This window comes from Musca domestica, unplaced genomic scaffold, assembly GCF_030504385.1.
Source record: "Musca domestica strain aabys unplaced genomic scaffold, Musca_domestica.polishedcontigs.V.1.1 4, whole genome shotgun sequence".
NCBI lineage: Eukaryota > Metazoa > Arthropoda > Insecta > Diptera > Muscidae > Musca > Musca domestica.
Window position 1 is genome coordinate 5,183,850 of NW_026712328.1, and position 22,230 is coordinate 5,206,079.

The window sequence follows — 22,230 nt, forward strand, 5'->3', positions numbered from 1 at the left end:
GTCATCGTATAGACCTTAACAGAATTTTTAACGGATTTTATTTTTTGAAAATTGCCAAATTTTGTACCAAATGGTAGTGGGTGGGTTCGGCCCGGACGAACTTTCAGCTTTTTTACTTGTTTCTTTACAAATCGCTACAGAATCATGATTAATGAATATTTGTTGTCAAAACTTCAAGATGTGGATGTAAAAGAAATGTGGTTTCAACAGTGTGGTGCCACTTGTCATACTGTGGGTGAAACAATAGACTTATGGAAATAGCATTTTCGTTGAAGACAATATTATTTTAAACATGTAAAAAAACATTAAGTTCGGCCGAGCCGAACTTTTAACACCTTCTACCTTAGGGTAAGGGAAACATTAGAACCCATTAGGACACACAAATACCAATTTTTAGACAAATCCGCAATGAAATGTGGCAAAAATCATTAAAATACCGAATATCTGGAGGTACCGTTATATGGGGAATATATCAAAACGTGGACCGAAATATCTCATTTTGAATAGCAACCATTTTAGACACAATACAAATTGTTCTGCTAAATTTTGACACTCTACATCAAATAATGTGGGCTGCATCGTGATTTCAACAAAAATACGTACATCGTTAAATCGACTCAGAATTTTATGCTGATTTTGAATATATATACCTTTTGTTACAAACGGAATGACAAAGTTAATATACCCTCCTTTCCAGGGTGGAGGGTATAAAAATGGGCCGTTAAATTGGCATCCGCATTCGTGATTTAACGCCACTTGTTTTTTATACCCTCCACCAAAAAAGTATGGAGGGTATATTAAGTTCGTCATTCCGTTTGTAACTCATCGAAATAATCATTTTAGACCCAACAAAGTATATATATTCTTGATCAGCGTAAAATTCCGATATTATCCTGTCCGAAAAGGATAATATCCAAAAAAAATCGCGTATTAATGTGATGTATTAACATTTTCATTTTGACTTTTGAAATGTACAATAGTAATGCTTTATTTTGCATGATTTTTTGTCCATTTTGACTTACTTTTTTCTAATGTACATTTGTAGTGCTTTTTATATTTTATTCTTGAATTCGAATATTAATACCAATTTATTTAATTGACTTGATTTCCTGAGGCGGGTTACATGGAAGTTTAGTACCGAATTATGTGGTGGCGAAACGGCATAGATGATATCGAAAAAATTCAACGCGGTCACACCAAAGTTAAAAGATAAAATACTTTTTCAAAATCGCTAAAAAATCACGAAAAAGAGATCTCATTGCAAAAATTCTCAAACCGGGAAAAATCAAAAAAAAATATTCAATGGAATCGAATTTTAAAATAATAGTACATTCCATTGACAAACTTTGTAAGGATCTTTAAACATTTGCTGTAAAAAATCAGCGAACAAGTTGAAGATTTTTTCAATTTGTTATTCTTCATTTGTCAATTTTTTATACCCTCCACCATACTATGGAGGGTATATTAACTTTGTCATTCCGTTTGTAACTCCTCGAAATACTCATATCAGACCCAACAAAGTATATATATTCTTGATCAGCGTAAAATTCTAAGTCGATTTAGCGATGTCCGTCTGTCTGTCTGTCTGTTGTAATCACGCTATCTTTCGAATGAATTGAGATAGGTGGCTAAAATTTTGCACACATGTTTATTTTTTCAGTAAGCAGGTTAAGTTCGTAAATGGGCCATGTAGGTCCACGTTTTCATATAGTCCCCATATAACGGTACCTCCCTATATTCGGTATTTTGATGATTTTAGCGACATTATTCACGGGAATTGTTTTAAATTTGGTATTTGAAGTTCAAAATGGATACTACACCCTAAGGAAAAAAATTATTCGTGCAGGTCCACGTCTTCGTATAGCCCCCGTATAACGGTACCTCCTTATATTCGGTATTTTGATGATTTTAGCGACATCATTCACCGGAATTGTTTTAAAATTGGTATTTGAAGTTCGTTATGGGAACTACAGTCTGTGACAGAAAATTGTCTGTGCAGGTCCAGGTCTTCGTATAGCCCCCATATAACGGTACCTCCCTATATTCGGTATTTTGATGATTTTAGCTACATTGTTCACCGTTTATTTCAAGTTTCGAATTGAATATGGTAATGGCTTATGACCAACAATGCCTATGCATGTCCACGTCGTATAGACCCCAAAATAACGGCTATATTCGGTATTTTTAAAATTTTAACAGAATTTTTTAAGGATTTTATTTTTTGAAAATTTCCAAATTCGTTGCAAATGGTGGAGGGTATTAAAAGTTCGGCCCGGCCGAACTTACTGCTTTTTAACTTGTATTCAATTTGTATTATCATATTGAATTCAGTGGATTTTTTGTGAACAAAATAAAGAATAATTTTCCCTATATACAATTTTTCACCAAAAAAATGAAATAAGTGCGAAATACGATGTTAACTGACATTTACCTTTCAACTCCAGGGCCCACATCGTGGTTCAGCTGGAAGATGCGAACACATTTAAACAAACAAAAATGAACGAAAAAGCCTAATGGGGCTCATTTCAAAGCGTGAACCTACTTCTTTCATGTGACAATAATCCGTCCAATGAGAGCTTAAAATGCAAAATTCTTTGGGAGTACAATCAGCAAAACACCAAATATAAAGGGTGCAAAATAGTAGAGCGAATGGAACTTTTAGTAAGAAAAGGAATTTCTATCCTTCCAGAAATTCTTCCGAAACATTCAAGATACCTTAAATCGATTTGGCAGGTCGTGATATCGATAATAACACACGGATAAGGGTACAACCCGATTTCATATTTATATAACCATTGTATGATTTAAGCTATTTTTGGGGTCTTGGCCACTTTTTTCATATTTTGGCCCTTATTTGACAACTTTGTTTTTAAGGAGGTAGAGAACCTCTTCGCATAAAATTTTACATTTTCAGAGTAGGGCCCATTTTGGTCTTGCCCTCATTCATCAATTGATTTGGCAAAAAATTGTATTTAGGAACCATCATACAGATAATTGCCACATCGGAATTTATTTAAGTAAAGTCCCCACATTGGAGTATCCAAGTCCACTTTCACATCTAATGTGTAGTCAGAAAAGAAAATTTTGTATTCTATTGAATTTGTAACCCCCAAGAGAATATTGGGTGGGCTACGTTTTGGTATAACTCTCACATGAAAGTATCCTTGATTTCAGCTATGACCGTGTTCTTGGCCACGTTTTTCAACTGATTTGGCCTTTATTTGGCATCTTGGCTTTTTTATTTCGAGGGTCTTGACCACATTTTCCAATCGATTTTGCTGTATTTAGGCTACTTTGTGAGTACCGTCTTACAGAAAAATGTCAACATAGGTAAATATTTTGGTACAGTCCCCATGTAGTCCCCAGGGCTGCCGATCTATAGTGATTTTAACGATTGGCGGACAACAACACGGGCATTGTTGATTCTTCACTGAATTTTACTATGAACAAGAACATAGACTTCTTGGGGACTGGGTAATGGGTGTAAAAGCGTAGTTTACTTTGAGTATTCAGAAATTATTTTGCCCTCCCTCCATAGGTATTTATTTCTATTAAGTCGGATCAGTATTTATGTTAAAATTTATTCACCTTTATGAGCCAGATTTGTGAAATATTATGCTATACAAAATTTGCAAGACTAAAACTACGGGCCGGCAACGCGGACCGGGCCAGCTAGTTCTCTATATAGGTTAACGATATTCGGTATTTTGATGATTTGAGCCACATTTTCCAATCGTATTGTCTGAAAATCCACACACGGAGTTCTTTGTGAGCACTTTACCCCTGAAACGGAATTGTCTATATAGGTCCACAATATCGTAAATCCCACATATAACGGAATTATCTGAAAATCCACACAAGGAGTTCCTTGTAAGTACTTTACACGCAGACATAGATTTGTCTTTATATGTCCACAATATCGTATATCCCCCCATATATCGGCACCTTCCTATATTAGATATTTTAAAGATTTCAAAAGAATTTTTAATGGATTTTATTTTTTTTTGAAAACTTTCTAATTCGTTCCAAATGGTGGAGGGTATTCAAAGTTCGGCCCGGCCGAACTTACTGCTTTTTTACTTGTTTTTTTTTTTTTTTGGGATGCCGGAAGTCATTGTCAATAATCAACGATCGGCGATTTGGAAACCATTATTCAACGTGTTGTTGCTGAAATGCACCCTCAAATTCTTAAAAAGGTAGTCGATAAAAGGTAGAATGACCTTTGTTCAAATAGTCGCGGTGTCATATGCCCGAATTTATATTTTAATGTTAAATGACAAGAAATCATCTATCAAATATGTTCTTTTTTTTACATTTTTAAAATTTGGCATATGTTTTATTTAAATTTAAAATAAGCATGATCGGAGAAAAACATCCCTTATACATATTTTGCCAAAATAGTCGCCAAGGGAAGTTCCCTAGGAGATGCCCGTGGAGTCAATCAGTATCCGTTATTAACTGGACTCGGAAAGTTGAGGTGAAAAATTTCAAGTGTATACAATACTCTTTGAATACATTTCGAAAAAATGGCCTTTACCAACCATTCGCCTAAGAAGTAACATCCGTGGCACATCTTTCCTTTTAATGGACGTAATGTACATATTCACAATAAAAGAACTATTTTTATCTATATTTCATCGCCCTTAGTACATTTTGGGAAATGAAATCTCAAAATTATAAAAGAAATGTCGAAATAAAATTTGACAGTACTTAATTAAAAATAATTTATTCTTATTTTTTACAGAACTCAGCGGTAACTCAAAAATGAGTTAGAGAATCGCACTAATAATTTGATATTCTACTTTCTTTTAATCAGAAATAAAAATAACACAAGAATTTACAATGCGAAATTACAAAAAAAAAGAAAAATGTTTAATATAAAAATGATTATAATATATATATATTGTTGTTGCAAAATCGTCAGGCTCAATCCCATTATTGTTTTTTTATAGAAATTTATTAGTGAAGAAAGAATCATTCATTTCTCTCCAATGTTATTCGTTTAGTGAAAGAAATGAGCATAACTATATAAATTGGTGTCTGTTTTCATCGACGGTACCTTGTCTATGTCTTGTCTGCTATATATATATATATATATATATATATATATAGATAAGGTGAGTTTTTATCCAGTCAAAATTCCGCCAACATTTAAGAAATGTAGCGTATTTGGACAAAAAAAAGTGTCTATGAGAGCAATATCGGAATCTCCACAAAATTTCCTCACAAATTCCAAAGGTAATTGAAACTGATCATACATATCGTCTTTGGTGCACCAAATACATGAAATCGGCGAAAATATGTGCAATATAATTAAACAAATTAATTTATACAATACATACAATACTGATGCTTTATCTCCAGTTCAAAATGGAATTTCAAAAATGTACATTGTTTATTTTACTTTCAGGTGATTCTGAAGTATATTCATATATTTGGAGAAAAGTCTATTTATCGGTTTTTGTGTCCATAAATTACTAACAATCAAACATACAAACATTTTTCTATTTTATAGATATAGATAGTTTTTTATAGATAGTTTAGTGAAATAGTATTTATTATAATCAAAAACAAATATATAATAAAAAGACTGATTATATCCAACACTCTTTGAAATGTTGAAGCAAGAACTCTCAGGACCATTTGAATAATGAACAAAAACGCCTTAATTTCGGCCCGGTTAAGCTCTTAATCCCTTCAACTTGATCCCCTCAACCATGAGATAAATAAAAAAAAAATTACAAATTAAAGGATCGGGATTAAATACTGGATGCACTCAAATTTTTGCTAGTGAATGTCGCTTATATCATCAAAATACCGAATATCGGGAGGTGCCGTTAAATTGTGCATATAGGTCTGCGCTTTCATATCACCCCCATATAACGCTATCTCCCGATATTCGCTATTTTAAATTTTTAATCACATTTTTCAACGGATTTGTCTAAAAGTTGACATTTGTAGTTCGTATTGGGTTCTATCTTCGGTGGTTGATAATTGAATGTGTAGGTATACGTTTTCCTATAGTGCACATACAACGATATCTTAGGATTTCGGTATTTTGACGATTTAAACCACATTTTCTAACGGCTTCATCCACTTTATTGTTTTTTGTAATTATTCAACTAACCTGACTGGTATGTGTAGTTTAAAGTGGAACACGTTTGAATCCAGATACTTCTGTATAAACATGTTCTCTTTAACTGAGGGTGTTTTTATACCCTCCACCATACATAGTATGGAGGGTATATTAAGTTAGTCATTCCGTTTGTAACTCATCGAAATAATAATTTTAGACTCAAACAAGTAAAAAAGCTGTAAGTTCGGTCGGGCCGAACTTTTAATACCCTCCACCATACGGTACAAATTTGGCAATTTCCAAAAAATAAAATCCGTTAAAAATTCTGCAAAAATCTTAAGAATACCGAATGCTTATAAGACGACGTGGGCCTGCATAGGCAACTTTTGTCATAAGTTATTACAATATTTAAATGCGAAACTTCAAGAAAAATCTGTTTATAATGTAGCTACAATCATTAAAATACCGAATATGGGGGGTACCGTTATATGGGGACTATACGACGACGTGGGCCTGCATAGGCAACTTTTGTCATAAGTTATTACAATATTTAAATGCGAAACTTGAAGAAAAATCTGTTTATAATGTCGCTAAAATCGTCAAAATACCGAATATCGGGCGGTACGGTATATGGGGGCTATATGAAGACGTGGACCTATATGGCCCATTTTCTGTTTTATGCTGCAGTATCTATTACGAACTTCAAATACCAAATTTGGAACGATTTCGCTAAATAATGTCGCTAAAATCATCAAAATACCGAATATCGGGGGGTACCGTTATATGGTATATGAAGACGCTGACCTACATGGCTCATTTTTTGACTTAGGATATAGTATCTATTACAAACTTCAAATACCAAATTTGAAACAATTCTGGTGAATAATGTCGCCACAATCATCAAAATACACAATATTGGGAGGTACAGATATATGGGGGCTATATGATAGCTTGGACCTACATGGCCCATTTACGAACTTAACGTGCCTACTGGCAAAATATACATGTGTGCAAAAGTTTAGCCTTCTATCTCAATTTGTTCGAAAGATAGCGTGATTACAACGAACAGACAGACAGACAGACGGACAGGCAGATAGACAGACGGACATGGCTAAATCGTCTTAGAATTTTACGCTGATCAAGAATATATATACTTTGTTGGGTCTGACATGAGTATTTCAAGGAGTTACAAACGGAATGACAAAATTAATATACCCTCCACAGTATGGTGGAGGGTATAAAAAGTGTATATATTCTTGATCAGCGTAAAATTCTAAGATGATTTAGCCCTGTCCGTCTGTTGTAATCACGCTACAGTCAAAACGAATTAAGATAGGAAGCTAAAATTTTGCACAGGTATGTCTTTTGTCTGCAGGCAGGTCAAGTTCGAAGATGGGATATATCGGTCCATGATATCGTATGGCACCCATATAGCGGTACCCCCCTCCCCCCTTCGGTATTTTGATTATTTTAGCCACATTTTTCGATGGAATTGTCTGAAATTTAACTCAAGGAGTTGTTTGTGAGTACTTTAACCCCTGAAAAAGAATTGTCTATATATAACCCCCATTTAACGGTACCCCCGATATTGGGTATTTTGATGATTTTGGTAACATTAATTACCGGAATTGTTTCAAATTTGGTGTTTAAAATTCGTAATGGATACTACAGCCCATGACAGAAATTTGTCTGTGCAGGTCCACGTCTTCGTATAGCCCCTTTATAACGGTACCTCCCGATATTCACAATTTTGATGATTTTAGTGACATTATTCACCGGAATTGTCTTAAATTTGGTGTTTGAAGTTCGTAATGGATACTACAGCCTATGACCCAAAACTGTCTGTGCATGTCCTGGTTTTGATGTTTTTATCTACATAATTCACCAAATTTTTTTCAAGTTTCGCATTTGAATATTGTAATGGCATATGACAAAAGTTGCCTATGCAGGTCCACGCCGTCGTATAGACCCAAGATAAAGGCTACATTCGGTATTGTTAAGATTTTAACAGCATTATTAACGGATTTTATTATTATTATTATTTTTTTTTTATTGAAAATTGCCCCATTGGCCCGATCAAACTTACAGTTTTTTACTTGTTTTAATATCTGTGTTTCATTTGCTACCGCATTTGATCTTATGTGCATTTAATTTTAATTTACGAATTTTTTATACGAATTTTTGTGGATTTTAAATAAAAGCAAAACAAATTCAAGAACTTAACAAGTTAAAAAGCAGTTAGTTCGGCCGGACCAAACTTTGAATACCCTCCACCATTTGGAACGAATTTGGAAATTAAAAAAAAAAAAAATAAAATCCTTAAAAAATTAAATTAAATTTTAAAAATACCGAATATTGCCGTTAAATTGGGGTCTATACGACGTGGACCTACATAGGCATTGTTTGCCATTAGCCATTAGCATATTCAAATTCGAAACTTGGAATAAACGGTGAATAATGTAGCTAAAATCATTAAAATATCGTATATAGGGAGGTACCATTATATTGGAGCTGTGCGAAGACCTGGACCAGCGTAGACAAGTTTCTGTCGCAGGCTATAGCATACATTACTAATGTCAAATACGATATCTCAAAAATAGACATTTTTCTGTCACAGACTGTAGTTCCCATTACGAACTCTAAATACGTAATTTGAAACAATTCCGGTGAATAATGGCGCTAAATCATCAAAATACCGAATTTTGGGAGGTACCGTTATATGGGGGCTATACAATTTTCTGTCATAGGCTGTAACATCCATTTCGAACTTCAAATGCCAAATTGGAAACAATTCCGGTGAATAATGTCGCTAAAATCATCAAAATACCGAATATCGGGAGGTACCGTTATATGGGGGATATAGGAAAACATGGACCTACATGGCCCATGTACGAACTTAACCTGCCTACTGGAAAAATAAACACATGTGTAAAATGTTAGCCTTCTTTCTACATTCGTTCGAAAGATAGCGTGATTACAACAGACAGACACACAGACAGACAGACAGACAGACACACAGACAGACAGACGGACATGGCTAAATCGTCTTAGAATTTTACGCTGATCAAGAATATATATACTTTGTTGGGTCTGACATGAATATTTCGAGGAGTTACAAACAGAATGACAAAATTTATATACCCTCCATGGTATGGTGGAGGGTATAAAAAACGTATTTACTGTAATGCTTTAGTATGTACAAAACTATTTTAGGTATTATAATGCCGGAAACCACTCAATTAACCCTCACGTGAACATGCCACGTAATATTACGTAATACGATAATGAGAAAATCAGGAGCATGCTAAATTTATTCCTTTGGATTTACGTACGGGAGACTGCTATCTTTAAACGGATTTTTGTTGTTATTAGAGGTATTCGAGGTATCAGTAAATATAAACCTACGTACTTCTACGTATAAATCGCAGACTCAATTAAATTATTGTGTAGTTATTTACTGTTAGCCTAGTAAAATTGCAAAGGCTTTGTGGACATACCAGTGTAAAATTTTTGCTTCCTATCTTAATTCGTTTTGACTGTAGCGTGATTAAAACAGAAGGGCAGGACTAAATCGTCTTAGAATTTTACGCTGATCAAGAATATATACACTTTTTTGGGTCTAAAATTATTATTTCGATGAGTTACAAACGGAATGACTAACTTAATATACCCTCCATACTATGTATGGTGGAGGGTATAAAAATACCCTCAGTTAAAGAGAACATGTTTATACAGAAGTATCTAGATTCAAACGTGTTCCACTTTAAACTACACATACCAGTCAGGTTAGTTGAATAATTACAAAAAACAATAAAGTGGATGAAGCCGTTAGAAAATGTGGTTTAAATCGTCAAAATACCGAAATCGTTGTATGTGCACTATAGGAAAACGTTTATCTACACATTCAATGATCAACCACCGAAGATAGAACTACAAATGTCAACTTTTAGACAAATCCGTTGAAAAATGTGATTAAAAATTTAAAATAGCGAATATCGGGAGATAGCGTTATATGGGGGTGATATGAAAGCGCAGACCTATATGCACAATTTAACGGCACCTCCCGATATTCGGTACATTCACTAGGAAAAATTTGAGTGTATCCAGTATTTAATCCCGATCCTTTCATTTGTAAAGCTTTTTTATTTATTTCATGGGCCGGGCCGAAATTAAGGCGTTTTTGTTCATTATTCAAACGGTTCTGAGAGTACTTGCTTCAACATTTCAAAGAGCGTTGGATATAATCAGTCTTTTTATTATATATTTGTTTTTAATTATAATAAATACTATTTCACTAAACCTCTTCTATATCTATAAAATAGAAAAATGTTTGCATGTTTGATTGTTAGCTAAATATACTTTTCTCCAAATATATGAATAAATGAAGAATCACCTGAAAGTAAAATAAACTATGTAAATTTTTGAAATTTCATTTGGAACTGGAGATAAAGCATCAGTATAGTATGTATTGTATAAATTAATTTGTTTAATTATATTGCAATCTAACTTATATTTTCGCCGCTTTCATGTATTTGGTGCACCAAAGACGATATGTATGATCAGTTTCAATTACCTTTGGAATTTGTGAGGAAATTTTGTGGAGATTCCGATATTGCTCTCATAGACACTATTTTCTCCAAATACGCTACATTTCTTAAATGTTGACGGAATTTTGACTGGATAAAAACTCACCAAATCTATATCATATGTTGCTACCTAGAATTCCTATAATACCAACAGAAATGGCGTTCACCTTAAAAAAATGTTCTGTACGCATTTGCTATGGCAATTTACAATGTCCCTACTTTTCGCATGGAATGTTCACATTTGTTAGACCGAGCGATTTGTTTGTTCACTCTCCTAATGGAAATACAAAAAATAATGTATCTCAATGATATCATTTATACCACTTTGTTCTCATCCAAACCCAATAAAAGTACTAATTGTTGGTAGTGGTGATGGAGGTGTAGCACGTGAAATTGCAAAACATCCAAAAGACAAGGAAATCCACAAAATTGAAATAGACGATCGTGTCGTGGACTTATCAAAAAAGTTTCTTTCAGGAATGGCTAGGGGATTCGATAACCCGAAGTTGAAATTAGTTATCAGCGATGGATTCAAATACATAAAATATCATAAAGACGAATTCGATGTTATAATTACAGACAGATCAGATCCAATAGGACCAGCAGAAAGCCATTTTAAAGGGAGCTACTGTGACCTAATGAAAACAGCTTTAAGAGTAGGTAAAATAGTGTGCTCGCAAGGTGGAAGGTTTTGGCTCGATCCAGGACATTTAAAATAGGTCACGACCGGTTTCGTTCATTTTCCTAAGGTATCTTATGTTGTTACGTCAATTCCATCCTACACTTGCGGACATATTGGTTTTGTAGTTAGGTGCTTAGACGAAAACCGTAATCTTAATACTCCTAAGCAATTATTTTCTTCCACTGAAATTGATGAAATGGATTTGAAGTACTACTCATGTTCCATTCATACGGCTTCTAAACTTAAACAGAAAATTGCCTGTGCAGGTCCACGTCTTCATATAGCCCCCATATAACGGTACCTCCCCATATTCGGTATTTTGATGATTTTAGCGACATTATTCACCGGAATTGTTTCAAATTTGGTATTTGACAGAAAATTTTCTATGCAGGTCACGTCTTCGTATAGCCCCATATAACAGCACCTCCCAATATTCGGTATTTTGATGATTTTATCGTTATTGTTCACCGGAATTGTTTCAAATTACGTTCTTAGAATTCGTAATGGGATCTACAGTCTGTGACAGAAAATTGAGATGTCGTATTTGAAGATCGTAATAGATGATACGTCCTATGACAGAAAATTGTTTTATATATTGTTTTATATACGATATAACGATACCTCCCTATATACGGTATTTTAATGATTTTAGCTACATTATTCGCCGTTTATTTCAAGTTTCGAATTTGAATATGGTAACGGCTTATGACAAACAATGCCCATGTAGACCCCAATGTAACGGCTATATTCGGTATTTTTAAGAGTTTAACAGAATTTTTAACCGATTATTTTTTTTAATTTCCTAATTCGTTCCAAATGGTAGAGGGTATTCAAAGTTCGGCCCGGCCGAACTTACTGCTTTTTAACTTGTTTTTTTTTTTGTAATTTCACTAAAAATTTTGAATTGTAAGTTTTTGTGTTATTTTTTATTTTTGATTAAAAGAATGTAGAATACGAAATCAGTAGTGCGATTCTCTAACTATTTTTTGAGTTACCGTTGAGTTCTGTGAAAAACAGAAATAAATTATTTTTAATTAAGTACTGTCAAATTTTATTTCGACATTTCATTTATACACGGAGGGAAAAAATTGTCTCTCTAAAATATGTCTCCAAACATATTTTGCGTACTACAAGCAAATATATGCTTAGATGCAATTATATGTATATGCTTGGACGCAGGTAAAGTTATGCGTGGATAAACAGTGCTGACTTGTTTGTTCAGGATACCATAGTATTTTGTTATTGCAAAATGGTCAGGCTTAATCCCTTTATTGTTTTTTTTTTTTATAAAAACAACGTTTGTTCATTAGTTGAGAACGATGGTAATTTTTACCATGGGGTAAAGCAGGGAATATCTAGGTTTCGGAAAGAGCCACCAATTCTCATCAGTTCCCTTGTTTTTTGCCTGGGATATTCTCCGCAGAAGTTATTTTAAAAATAGCTTTTATGACAAAAAAGCTCAATAGAAGAGGAACCAAAGAATTAAATAAAACTAAAATTCTTTTAGAAAATCTTCTAAATCTTACAACCGCACTTATAAACGTTTTCATCATTCTCCACGCAACAGCATCAACAAATAACAAAACACAAGTTTACACCCCCTTGTCGTCGCTTTTGCGTCTTCTGCTACACAATACCTTTGTTATAAAATGTGTAGGAGCGCTATTGTTACGCTCTGTAACACAAAAATTTTCTCTCACCCGTTAAAAAATATGTTCTAACATAAAAGTATATTTAAATCCCAACAATGAAAATTTAAATATTTTACAAAATGTTGCAAACACAGATATACTTCGACCCAAGCATAATATGTTTGCATCCAAATATATATTTGATTGCAAGCAGCCCCAAATATATACATACTTGGATCCAAACATATTTCGAACGTGTGTTTTTCTGCGGGTAATTTTGAGTATGCTACTGGTCAAATGAAATATACATTTATTTAAAGCCCTTGAGATAGATTGAAACAATTACATTTTAAGATGATAACTTAGAATTCACGAACCATGAAGAAAGAAAAACGTATAATTCCTCCGGGCCAAACGTTTAATACCATTCACAATAAAGAAGAAAAACCTTAAATGATGCTCAAACTGCAATTGACAGTAAAATAGGATAGGGATCCCTGTTAGTCTTTTCAATAAATAAAAACAAGTAAAAAAGGGACGAGGGTTATTTTACTCTTCACCTTGAAGGGGGGGGGGAGGCTGTATATAAACTTTGTCATTATGTTTGTAACATCCCTAAATATTCGTCTTAGACCCAATAAGGTATATACATTCCTGATCATCATCAGATTCTACGTCGATATAACGATGTATCTCAGATTATCTGTTGAAATCACAATTATTTGACGAAGGGCTTCAAAATTTGGCACAACCACTTCTTTTGTGTCTAGAATGATAGGTAATGAAAATGAGATATATCGGTCCACGTTTTGGTGTAGCCGCAATACCACTGTACCTCTCCATATTCGGTATTTTGATGATTTTCGATACATTTTTCACGGATTTGTCTAAACATTTTTATTTGTAGGTCATAATGGTTTCTAGCTTGTGTGGCGAAACGTTGTATGAATAGGTCCACGTTTTTGCATAGCCCTCATATAACGGTACCTCCCGATATTCAATATTTTGATGATTTTTGCCACATCTTTTTAACGGATTTGTCTACAAATTTGTATTTGTTGTTGTAGCAGCTCATACATCTGTGTTAGTTCTGTTACCAGTTTTCTGACTCCATTCAATCAGGTTCTGCCTTTAAGTCCAGTCTCAAAACGGATGCAACCTGTATGGGTTGTGTCCATAACGAGACTGGAGTTAGGTGAGTAGGCTTGGCTGAGCAGCGAAATAGGTGCAGCGTGTCGTGTGGGCCTGTGCCACAAGCTGGGCAGATGTTCTGCACGTCACTGCTAATCCGGGCCAAGTAGGAATTTAGGCGGCTGCACCATCCGGATCGTAATTGAGTCAAAACTACTCGGGTTTATCGGGACAGCTCTCGTTCTTCAGATGCGACGAGAGAGTGATGGTCTCCTAGAACAGTATTCACTCTATATCCTTCAATGGCTTCTGAGACCGCATTGAAGTGAGTACTATTCAGTCCCGCTTGATAGGCCTGTTGATCCAGAAGCTCTCTCTTATACCATGTTGTTATGCTGTCGCACCGATAAGACCTTCGCCTCCTCATGTAGGTGGTCGACAGGTGCCATGAGAAGGCAACCTGTTGCGGTTCTAAGGGCGGCATTCTGGCAGAACTGAACATTTTCCCACTGCGTAGCACTGACGATGGCGGACACACCGGAGCTGCATAGTTTACCACAGACCGACCTATCGCGTTGTAAGAGGTCAACAAGGTTTCCTTATCAGATCCCCAAGTACTGCAGGCCTGAGAATTGAGGACCTTGTTCTTACTTCTAATCTTGTCGCCGATAGCTGTGGTATGCGCGGACGACTGAAAGAGGCTATCGAATGTGACCCCTAATACCCTGGGGTAGTTGGTGGTCGGAATTATAGCACCATCGACCTGCACATTCAAGGATAGCCCCATCTCCGCAGTCCATGTGGTGAAAAGTGTGGCCGTCGACTTAGTGGCGGATATCTTCATATTCCTCGCAGTGAAAAAAGGCGGTAAGATCAACAATGTAAGCGTTTAACCGATCGCAAATGTCATCAATAATGGCTTTTGAGAAATCCATAATCTTCTATCGCACGGCCTGCTCTGGTTGTGCTGTACATTTTCGGAATCCGTGTTGATGATCGGCTACTGGGAAACACTCTCTTATGCAGGAGAAGGAGTAAAGCCTCAAGCGTCTTTGCTACTGGTGACAAAAGTGATATCGGCCTGTATGAATTTTTGCTGGCGTGCTTGCCTGGCTTCAGTAGCGGGACCACCCTGCCCATTTTCCAGGCATCGGGAACTACCAGGGTGGTACCGATAGAATAAGGAGCTTTGTAAGAAACTCAATTCCTGGTTCACCCAGTTGCTTCAACATCACTATTGAGATTCCGTCAGGACCAAGCGCTTTGGATGACTTTGCGCTTCTTATGACATGCCAAAGCAAAGTACCTCCTCGGCTGGAAGGGATCGTACACGGCGTAGGATCCTTCTCTTCGCCCTGTCACTCTCGGGGTGCTCTACAAACTGGTTAAAATAACACGCGCACCTCTTCGGATCTGTCACTTCTACGCCGTTAAATGAGACAGATGTCCGATCGTCCTTTTTCCCAGGGTTCGAGAGCGGCTTAACCGTTGTCCACAATTTACTCGTTCCGGTACTGATGTTGCAATGCTTCAGATGTTCTAACAACTTTTTGCGCTTATGCTCACCTACTAACCTCTTTACCTCCAGAGTAAGTTCCCTGACTCTGGGGTTATTAGGGTAAGTACGGCGAAGCTCATCTCGCTAATCCCGCTGCCTCTGCTGGGAAATTTGGTCTTATTACAGGTATTCGACCAGCAGGTATATAGCGAGCGGCTGCAGCTTTGATGATGTCCCGGAAACACCAATCTGCTACCTGACATGGGATGGGTTGGGCAGTTCTCTGAAGCGGCGATTGGTAAACTCTCTGAATTCTTGTCAATTGGCTTTCCCGTGGTTAAGGAAAGTGCGGCGTCCAGAGTCAATGAAGTCGGGTGGTCTGTTGATGGCGACCGTTCGTCCATTGATATTTGTAGGTCATAAGGGTTCTGCTTCGGTGGTGAAACATTGTGTGTATAGGTCCTTGATTCGGTATCGACTTCATATAACAGTACCTCCCGAGATTCGGCATTTTGATGGTTTCTGTCATACTTTTGCACGGATTTGTCTAATAATTGATATTTGTAAGTCATAATGGGTTCTAGACCGGTGGCGGAAAATAGTATATATGGGTCCACGTTTTGGTATAGCCCCCACATATAGCGGTACCTCCCGGTATTCGCTGTTTTGATGATTTTGCCACATGTTTCCACGCACTATAAATTGCTATTAATAGTTCATAATGGGTTCTAGCTTCAATGGCAGAACATTGAATATTTAGATCCACGTTTTCCCATAGCACACATATAACGATACCCACTGATATTCAGTATTTTGATAATCCTAGTCACAGTTACCCACAAAACTGTTTCAAATTTGATATTTAAGAAGATTTAGTAGATGACAATCCTTAAAGTTTCAAATTGTCTATAGAGGTTCCCGTTTTAGTATGCCCCCATATATCGGACTCATCCACTTTATGGTTTTTTAAAAAAGTTTAACAGCATTATGCAACTGGTATTGGTCCGTTAAAGTGGAATAAGTTTGAATTCAGATACTTTTATATAAAAGTATTTGTTTTTTACCCAATGGTGGAAAGCATTAAAAGTCCGACCGAACTTAGTGTTTTATTTGTTGATTTTGTAATTTCGTTTGTAAAACAAATAAAAAAGCAGTAAGTTCGGCCAATACGATTGGAAAATGTGGCTCAAATCATCAAAATACCGAATATCGTTGACCTATATAGAGAATTCTCTGTCGGGGGGTAAAGTGCTCACAAAGAACCCTTTGTGACCATTCCGTTGAAAAATATGGCTAAAAACATCAAAATGCCGAATATCGGGGGTACCGTTATATGAGGGCTATACGATATCGTGGACCTATATAGACCCTTCATTTTGAGGAGGTAAAATGCCCACAAGGGACTCCTTTTGTGGATTTTCAGACAATTCCGATAAAAATTTTTGGGTAAAATCATAAAAATACCGAATATCGGGGGGTACCGTTATATGGGGGATATACGATATCGTGGACCTGTATAGACAATTTTCTCTCAGGGGGTAAAGTACTCACAAGGAACTACTTGTGTGGATTTTAAGACAATTCCATTGAAAATGTGGCTAACATCATCAAAATACCGAATATCGGGGGTAGAGTTATATGGGGGATATACGATATCGTGGACCTATATAGACAATTCTTTTTTAGGGGGTATAAAGTACCCACAAGGAACTCCTTTTGTGGAATTTCAGACAATTCCATTGAAAAATGTGGCTAAAACATAAAAATACCGAATGCCGTGTGGGTACCGTTATATGGGGGCTATACTATATTGTGGACCTATTAAAATAATTCTCTGCCGAGGTATGAAGTACTCACAAGGAACTCCTTGTGTGGATTATCACACAATTCCGTTGAAAAATTTGGGTAAAATCATCAAAATACCGAATATCGTGGGGTACCGTTATATGGGGGATGTACGATATCGTGGACCTGTATAGACAACTCTCTCAGAGGGTAAAGTACTCGCAAGGAACTACTTGTGTGGATTTTCAGACAATTCCATTGAAAAATGTGGCTAACATCATCAAAATACCGAATATCGGGGGTACCGTTATATGGGGGATATACGATATCGTGGACCTACATAAACAATTCTTTTTGAGGGGGTAAAATGCTCACAAGGGACTCCTTTTGTGGCATTTCAGACAGTTCCATTGAAAAATGTGGGTAAAATCATCAAAATGCCGAATACCGGGGGGTACAGTTATATGGAGGCTATACGATATTGTGGACCTATATAGATAATTCTCTGCCGAGGTATAAAGTACCCACAAGGAACTACTTGAGTGGATTTTCAGACAATTCCATTGAAAAATGTGGCTAACATAATCAAAATACCGAATATCGGGGGTACCGTTATAGGGGGCCGATATAGCCCATCTTCGAACTTGACCTGCCTGCAGACAAAAGAGAGATCTGTGCAAATTTTTAGCTTCCTATCTTAATTTGTTCAGACTGTATCGTGATTACAGCAGACGGACAGGTCTAAATCGTCTTAGAATTTTACGCTGATCAAGAATATATATACTTTGTTGGGTCTAAAATGATTATTTCGATGAGTTACAAACGGAATGACGAACTTAAACCCTCCATACTTTTTCGTGGAGGGTATAAAGATCATGTTAGACCCTACTAAGTGTATATATTCTTGATTAGCGTAAAATTCTGTGCCGATTTAGGGATATCCGTTCGTCTGTTCTAATCAATCTATCTTTAGAACGAATTTATACAGAAGGATTAAATTTTGAACATTTCCAGCGATTCGATCTTTATGGAGCGTTAGTTTTTGTAAATACACTAGGTACTAAGAGAAAATAAAATATGTTAAGCGGCAAATAGACCACACAAATTATTTGCGCAAATTCACACGTATTCAGCACACACACGTTGCAAACGTTTGCACAAATTTCATTCGAAGTAAGTACTCAGCGAGTGAAGTCATTCGGAAAAATGTTTGAGAACGCAGCTATTGCCGTCGCTTTGGCACTCGCCATAAAAAAGAAGCGCGAAGAAGAAAAAAAATTAAACGCAAACGCTTGTGGGCAAAAGAGTGGCTAAGGAAACGGCCAATTCTTTATGTCTCTGTTTGCATATTCCTTCGACCTTATGTCCCACAGAGCAGGCAAAGACCGGTAAACTTCAATAAACACCAAAATGAAATTCCGTTCTTCTTCTCTTTCCATTTTTAAAAAATAACAACAAAAAACAAACAAACAAAACTACGGCGGCAAGTCAAAAATTAACTTATATTCTTCTTCTTCTTTTGTTGTGTAATGCTTGACTGTTTATCACGAAATGAACAGATTTAGTGCAAACGCCCACACACCACACAAACATTTGCGCAAACAAGCCGAAAAATCTAAATGGTTTTGATTTTTCAGATCGATTTGCACAAACTCGTACGTGTGACACATACAACCTTATTTCACTAACACACATAAGCGATTTGCACAAAAATTTGTGTGGTCTATGGGTCGCTTTAGAGCCTGTGTGAACGCATTACATGTCTATTTACTTTTCATTAAAAATATACTTTTCATTTCAAGTATTGCAAAATATAAAAATATAGATTAAAAAGTGTAATTCATAACAGAAACTGAAAAAATACACCAAAACAAAGAAACAAACTAAACACAATTGTTTACTGCGCTCACGCACAACCGACAAAATAAGCGATCACAATCAATCGTGAACGTTCGTTATCATTGTCAAAAATGATTTCAATCTCCATCCAATGAACGATCGTTGTTGTATTCTCGCGCTCGTTTGTAATCTGTGTGCGAAAATTCGTTTGACGAACTTTCGACTGGTAAAATATGTATCGCGTTAAAATACAATCGCAAAATGAGCTCGAGTGAAAAGATCGTGTTTTTAACAGTCCGCAATTTTAGCGCACCCTGTGACAATCTCACATAATATTGTCTATTATTGTTTACACCATTTGAAATAATATGCATTTTTTTATTTTTAGGGAAACATATGGAAGATGCCTTATTCTAGATGGAATTATTCAGTGCACTACACGAGACGAATTTTCTTATCAAGAAATGATATCATTTATACCACTTTGTTCTCATCCAAATCCAGAAAAAGTACTAATTGTTGGGGGTGGTGATGGAGGTGTAGCACGTGAAGTTGCAAAACATCCAAAAGTCAAGGAAATTCACCAAGTTGAAATAGACGATCGTGTCGTGGACTTATCAAAAAAGTTTCTTCCAGAAATGGCCAGGGGATTCGATAGCCCGAAGTTGAAACTAGTTATCGGCGATGGATTCAAATACATGAAAGATCATAAAGACGAATTCGATGTAATAATTACAGATAGTTCAGATCCAATTGGACCAGCGGAAAGTCTTTTCAAAGAGAGCTATTATGGCCTAATGAAAACAGCTTTAAGAGTAGGTGGAATAGTGTGCTCGCAAGGTGGAAGCTTTTGGCTCGACCCAAGTCATGTAAAAGAGGTTATGACCGGTTGCCGAGTTCATTTCCCTAATGTATCTTATGCTGTTACATCAATTCCATCCTACCCTTGTGGACATATTGGTTTTGTAGTTGGGTGCTTAGACCAAAAACTTAATCTTAATACTCCTAAACAATTATTTTCTTCTAAAGAAATTGATGAAATGGATTTGAAGTACTACTCAAGTTCCATTCATACGGCTTCTTTCAATCTTCCTAGATGGGTCCACAAATACTTTTACGAATCACAGTAGGCTCCCTGTTTACATAAAACAAACATACTTATAACAACATTTTAAACGAAATTAAATAAAATATTGAATGACAAGTCGATTATTTTTTTTTTCTAATGTAAAAAATGAGAGGTAGTATGCTACTGGGCAAATGAAATATATTTTTATACAACGCCCTTGAGCGACATTACATTAATTACATTTTAAGATGACAACCTAGGACCTACGAACCATGAAGAAACAATAAGAAAAACGTAAATAAACGTATAATTCCTCCGTGCCAAACTTTTAATAACATCCACAAAAAAGAAGATACACTTAAAAATAAATTTAAATAGATTCAACCCTATGTAGGTACACTTTGCTATGCACTTCAAAATAAATTATTTCATATCATGCATTGCTAAAACTATTATAATTGTTTCATTTTGGGATATCAAAATATGTATTCAGTTTTCACTTTATTCCAATTGTGTTCGTTAATAAACTATGTTGATTTTTATACCCTCCACCAAAAAAGGTATGGAGGGTATATTAACTTTGTCATTCCGTTTGTAACTCATCGAAATAGTCATTTTAGACCCAACAAAGTATATATATTCTTGATCAGCGTAAAATTCTAAGACGATTTAGCCCTGTCCGTCCGTCTGTCCGTCTGTTGTAATCACGCTACAGTCTAAACGAATTAAGATAGGAAGCTAAAATTTTGCACAGATCTCTCTTTTGTCTGCAGGCAGGTCAAGTTCGAAGATGGGCTATATCGGTCCACGATATCGTATAGCCCCCATATAACGGTACCCCCCGATATCCGGTATTTTGATGATTTTACCCACATTTTTCAACGGAATTGTCTGAAAATCCACACAAGGAGTTCCTTGTGGGTACTTTATACCTCGGCAGAGAATTGTCTATATAGGTCCACGATATCGTATAGCCCCCATGTAAGGGTACCCCCCGATATTCGGTATTTTGATGATTTTACCCACATTTTTCAACGGAATTGTCTGAAAATCCACACAAGGAGTTCCTTGTGGGTACTTTATACCTCGGCAGAGAATTGTCCATATAGGTCCACAATATCGTATAGCCCCCATATAACGGTACCCCCCGATATTCGGTATTTTGATGATTTTACCCACATTTTTCAACGGAATTGTTAAAAGAATTTTTATTGGATTTTATTTTTTTGAAAATTTTCTAATTCGTTCCAAATGGTGGAGGGTATTCAAAGTTCGGCCCGGCCGAACTTACTGCTTTTTTACTTGTTATATAAATAAATCGTATACCACAACTCACTGATTTTATTGTGCATGCAATTGTTTCTACAATTGGCGATCCTGTATTTGTTTCTTTGAAAAGCAATCCTGCGAACATTATATTTTTTTAGGACACTCAAAAGGACTACAAAACTTATGGAAAACAATTTGAGACGATTTAAATTGTGCTTAGAGAAAACATATCGATAATTTTGGAATTGCAAGTCCTGTGATAATTTCAAAGGATACCCGCCACATATAACCTCAATTGGCGAAAGTCTATGAATGGTGAACAAAGCAATAAGGTTGCAGACATATAATCCGGTGAAGGAACCAATACGCCTGTGAGGAATATTATTCTTTGAAAAGCTAAATTATGGGGAAAATTCGAAGGGCAGTTGGTACATGGAACATTAATTGAAGTAAATGAGTTTTGAAAATCCAGTAAAACCACAGGGAACAGCGTCCTGTAAATTAGTCATGAATACGCCTCGTATATATTTATATCATTGGAATCCGATCACCAAGTGCATCAACAATCGTACGTAAGTTTGTAGAATCTGGAGGCGAGCGCAGTATTGCTATTTATCATACGTAATTATTACTTTGATTATAATAATTATTATTAGTATCGTTA

General features: G+C 35.9%; 1 protein-coding gene and 1 pseudogene across 2 annotated transcripts in view; both read left to right on the top strand.

Moving 5' to 3' along the window:
• The window catches only part of LOC101888390 (spermidine synthase), a 43,011-nt gene extending 22,579 nt beyond the window's left edge, over positions 1-20,432 (top strand). For both annotated transcript variants that reach the window (XM_005191354.4, XM_059126874.1), the window contains exon 2: positions 19,617-20,432. In XM_005191354.4, the coding sequence (XP_005191411.1) occupies positions 19,617-20,358 (742 nt within the window). In that variant the 3' untranslated portion in view covers positions 20,359-20,432. The remainder of the gene's footprint in view (positions 1-19,616) is intronic.
• On the top strand, positions 10,476-19,610 carry LOC131804270 (spermidine synthase-like; annotated as a pseudogene).
• Positions 20,433-22,230: the final 1,798 nt, after the last annotated feature.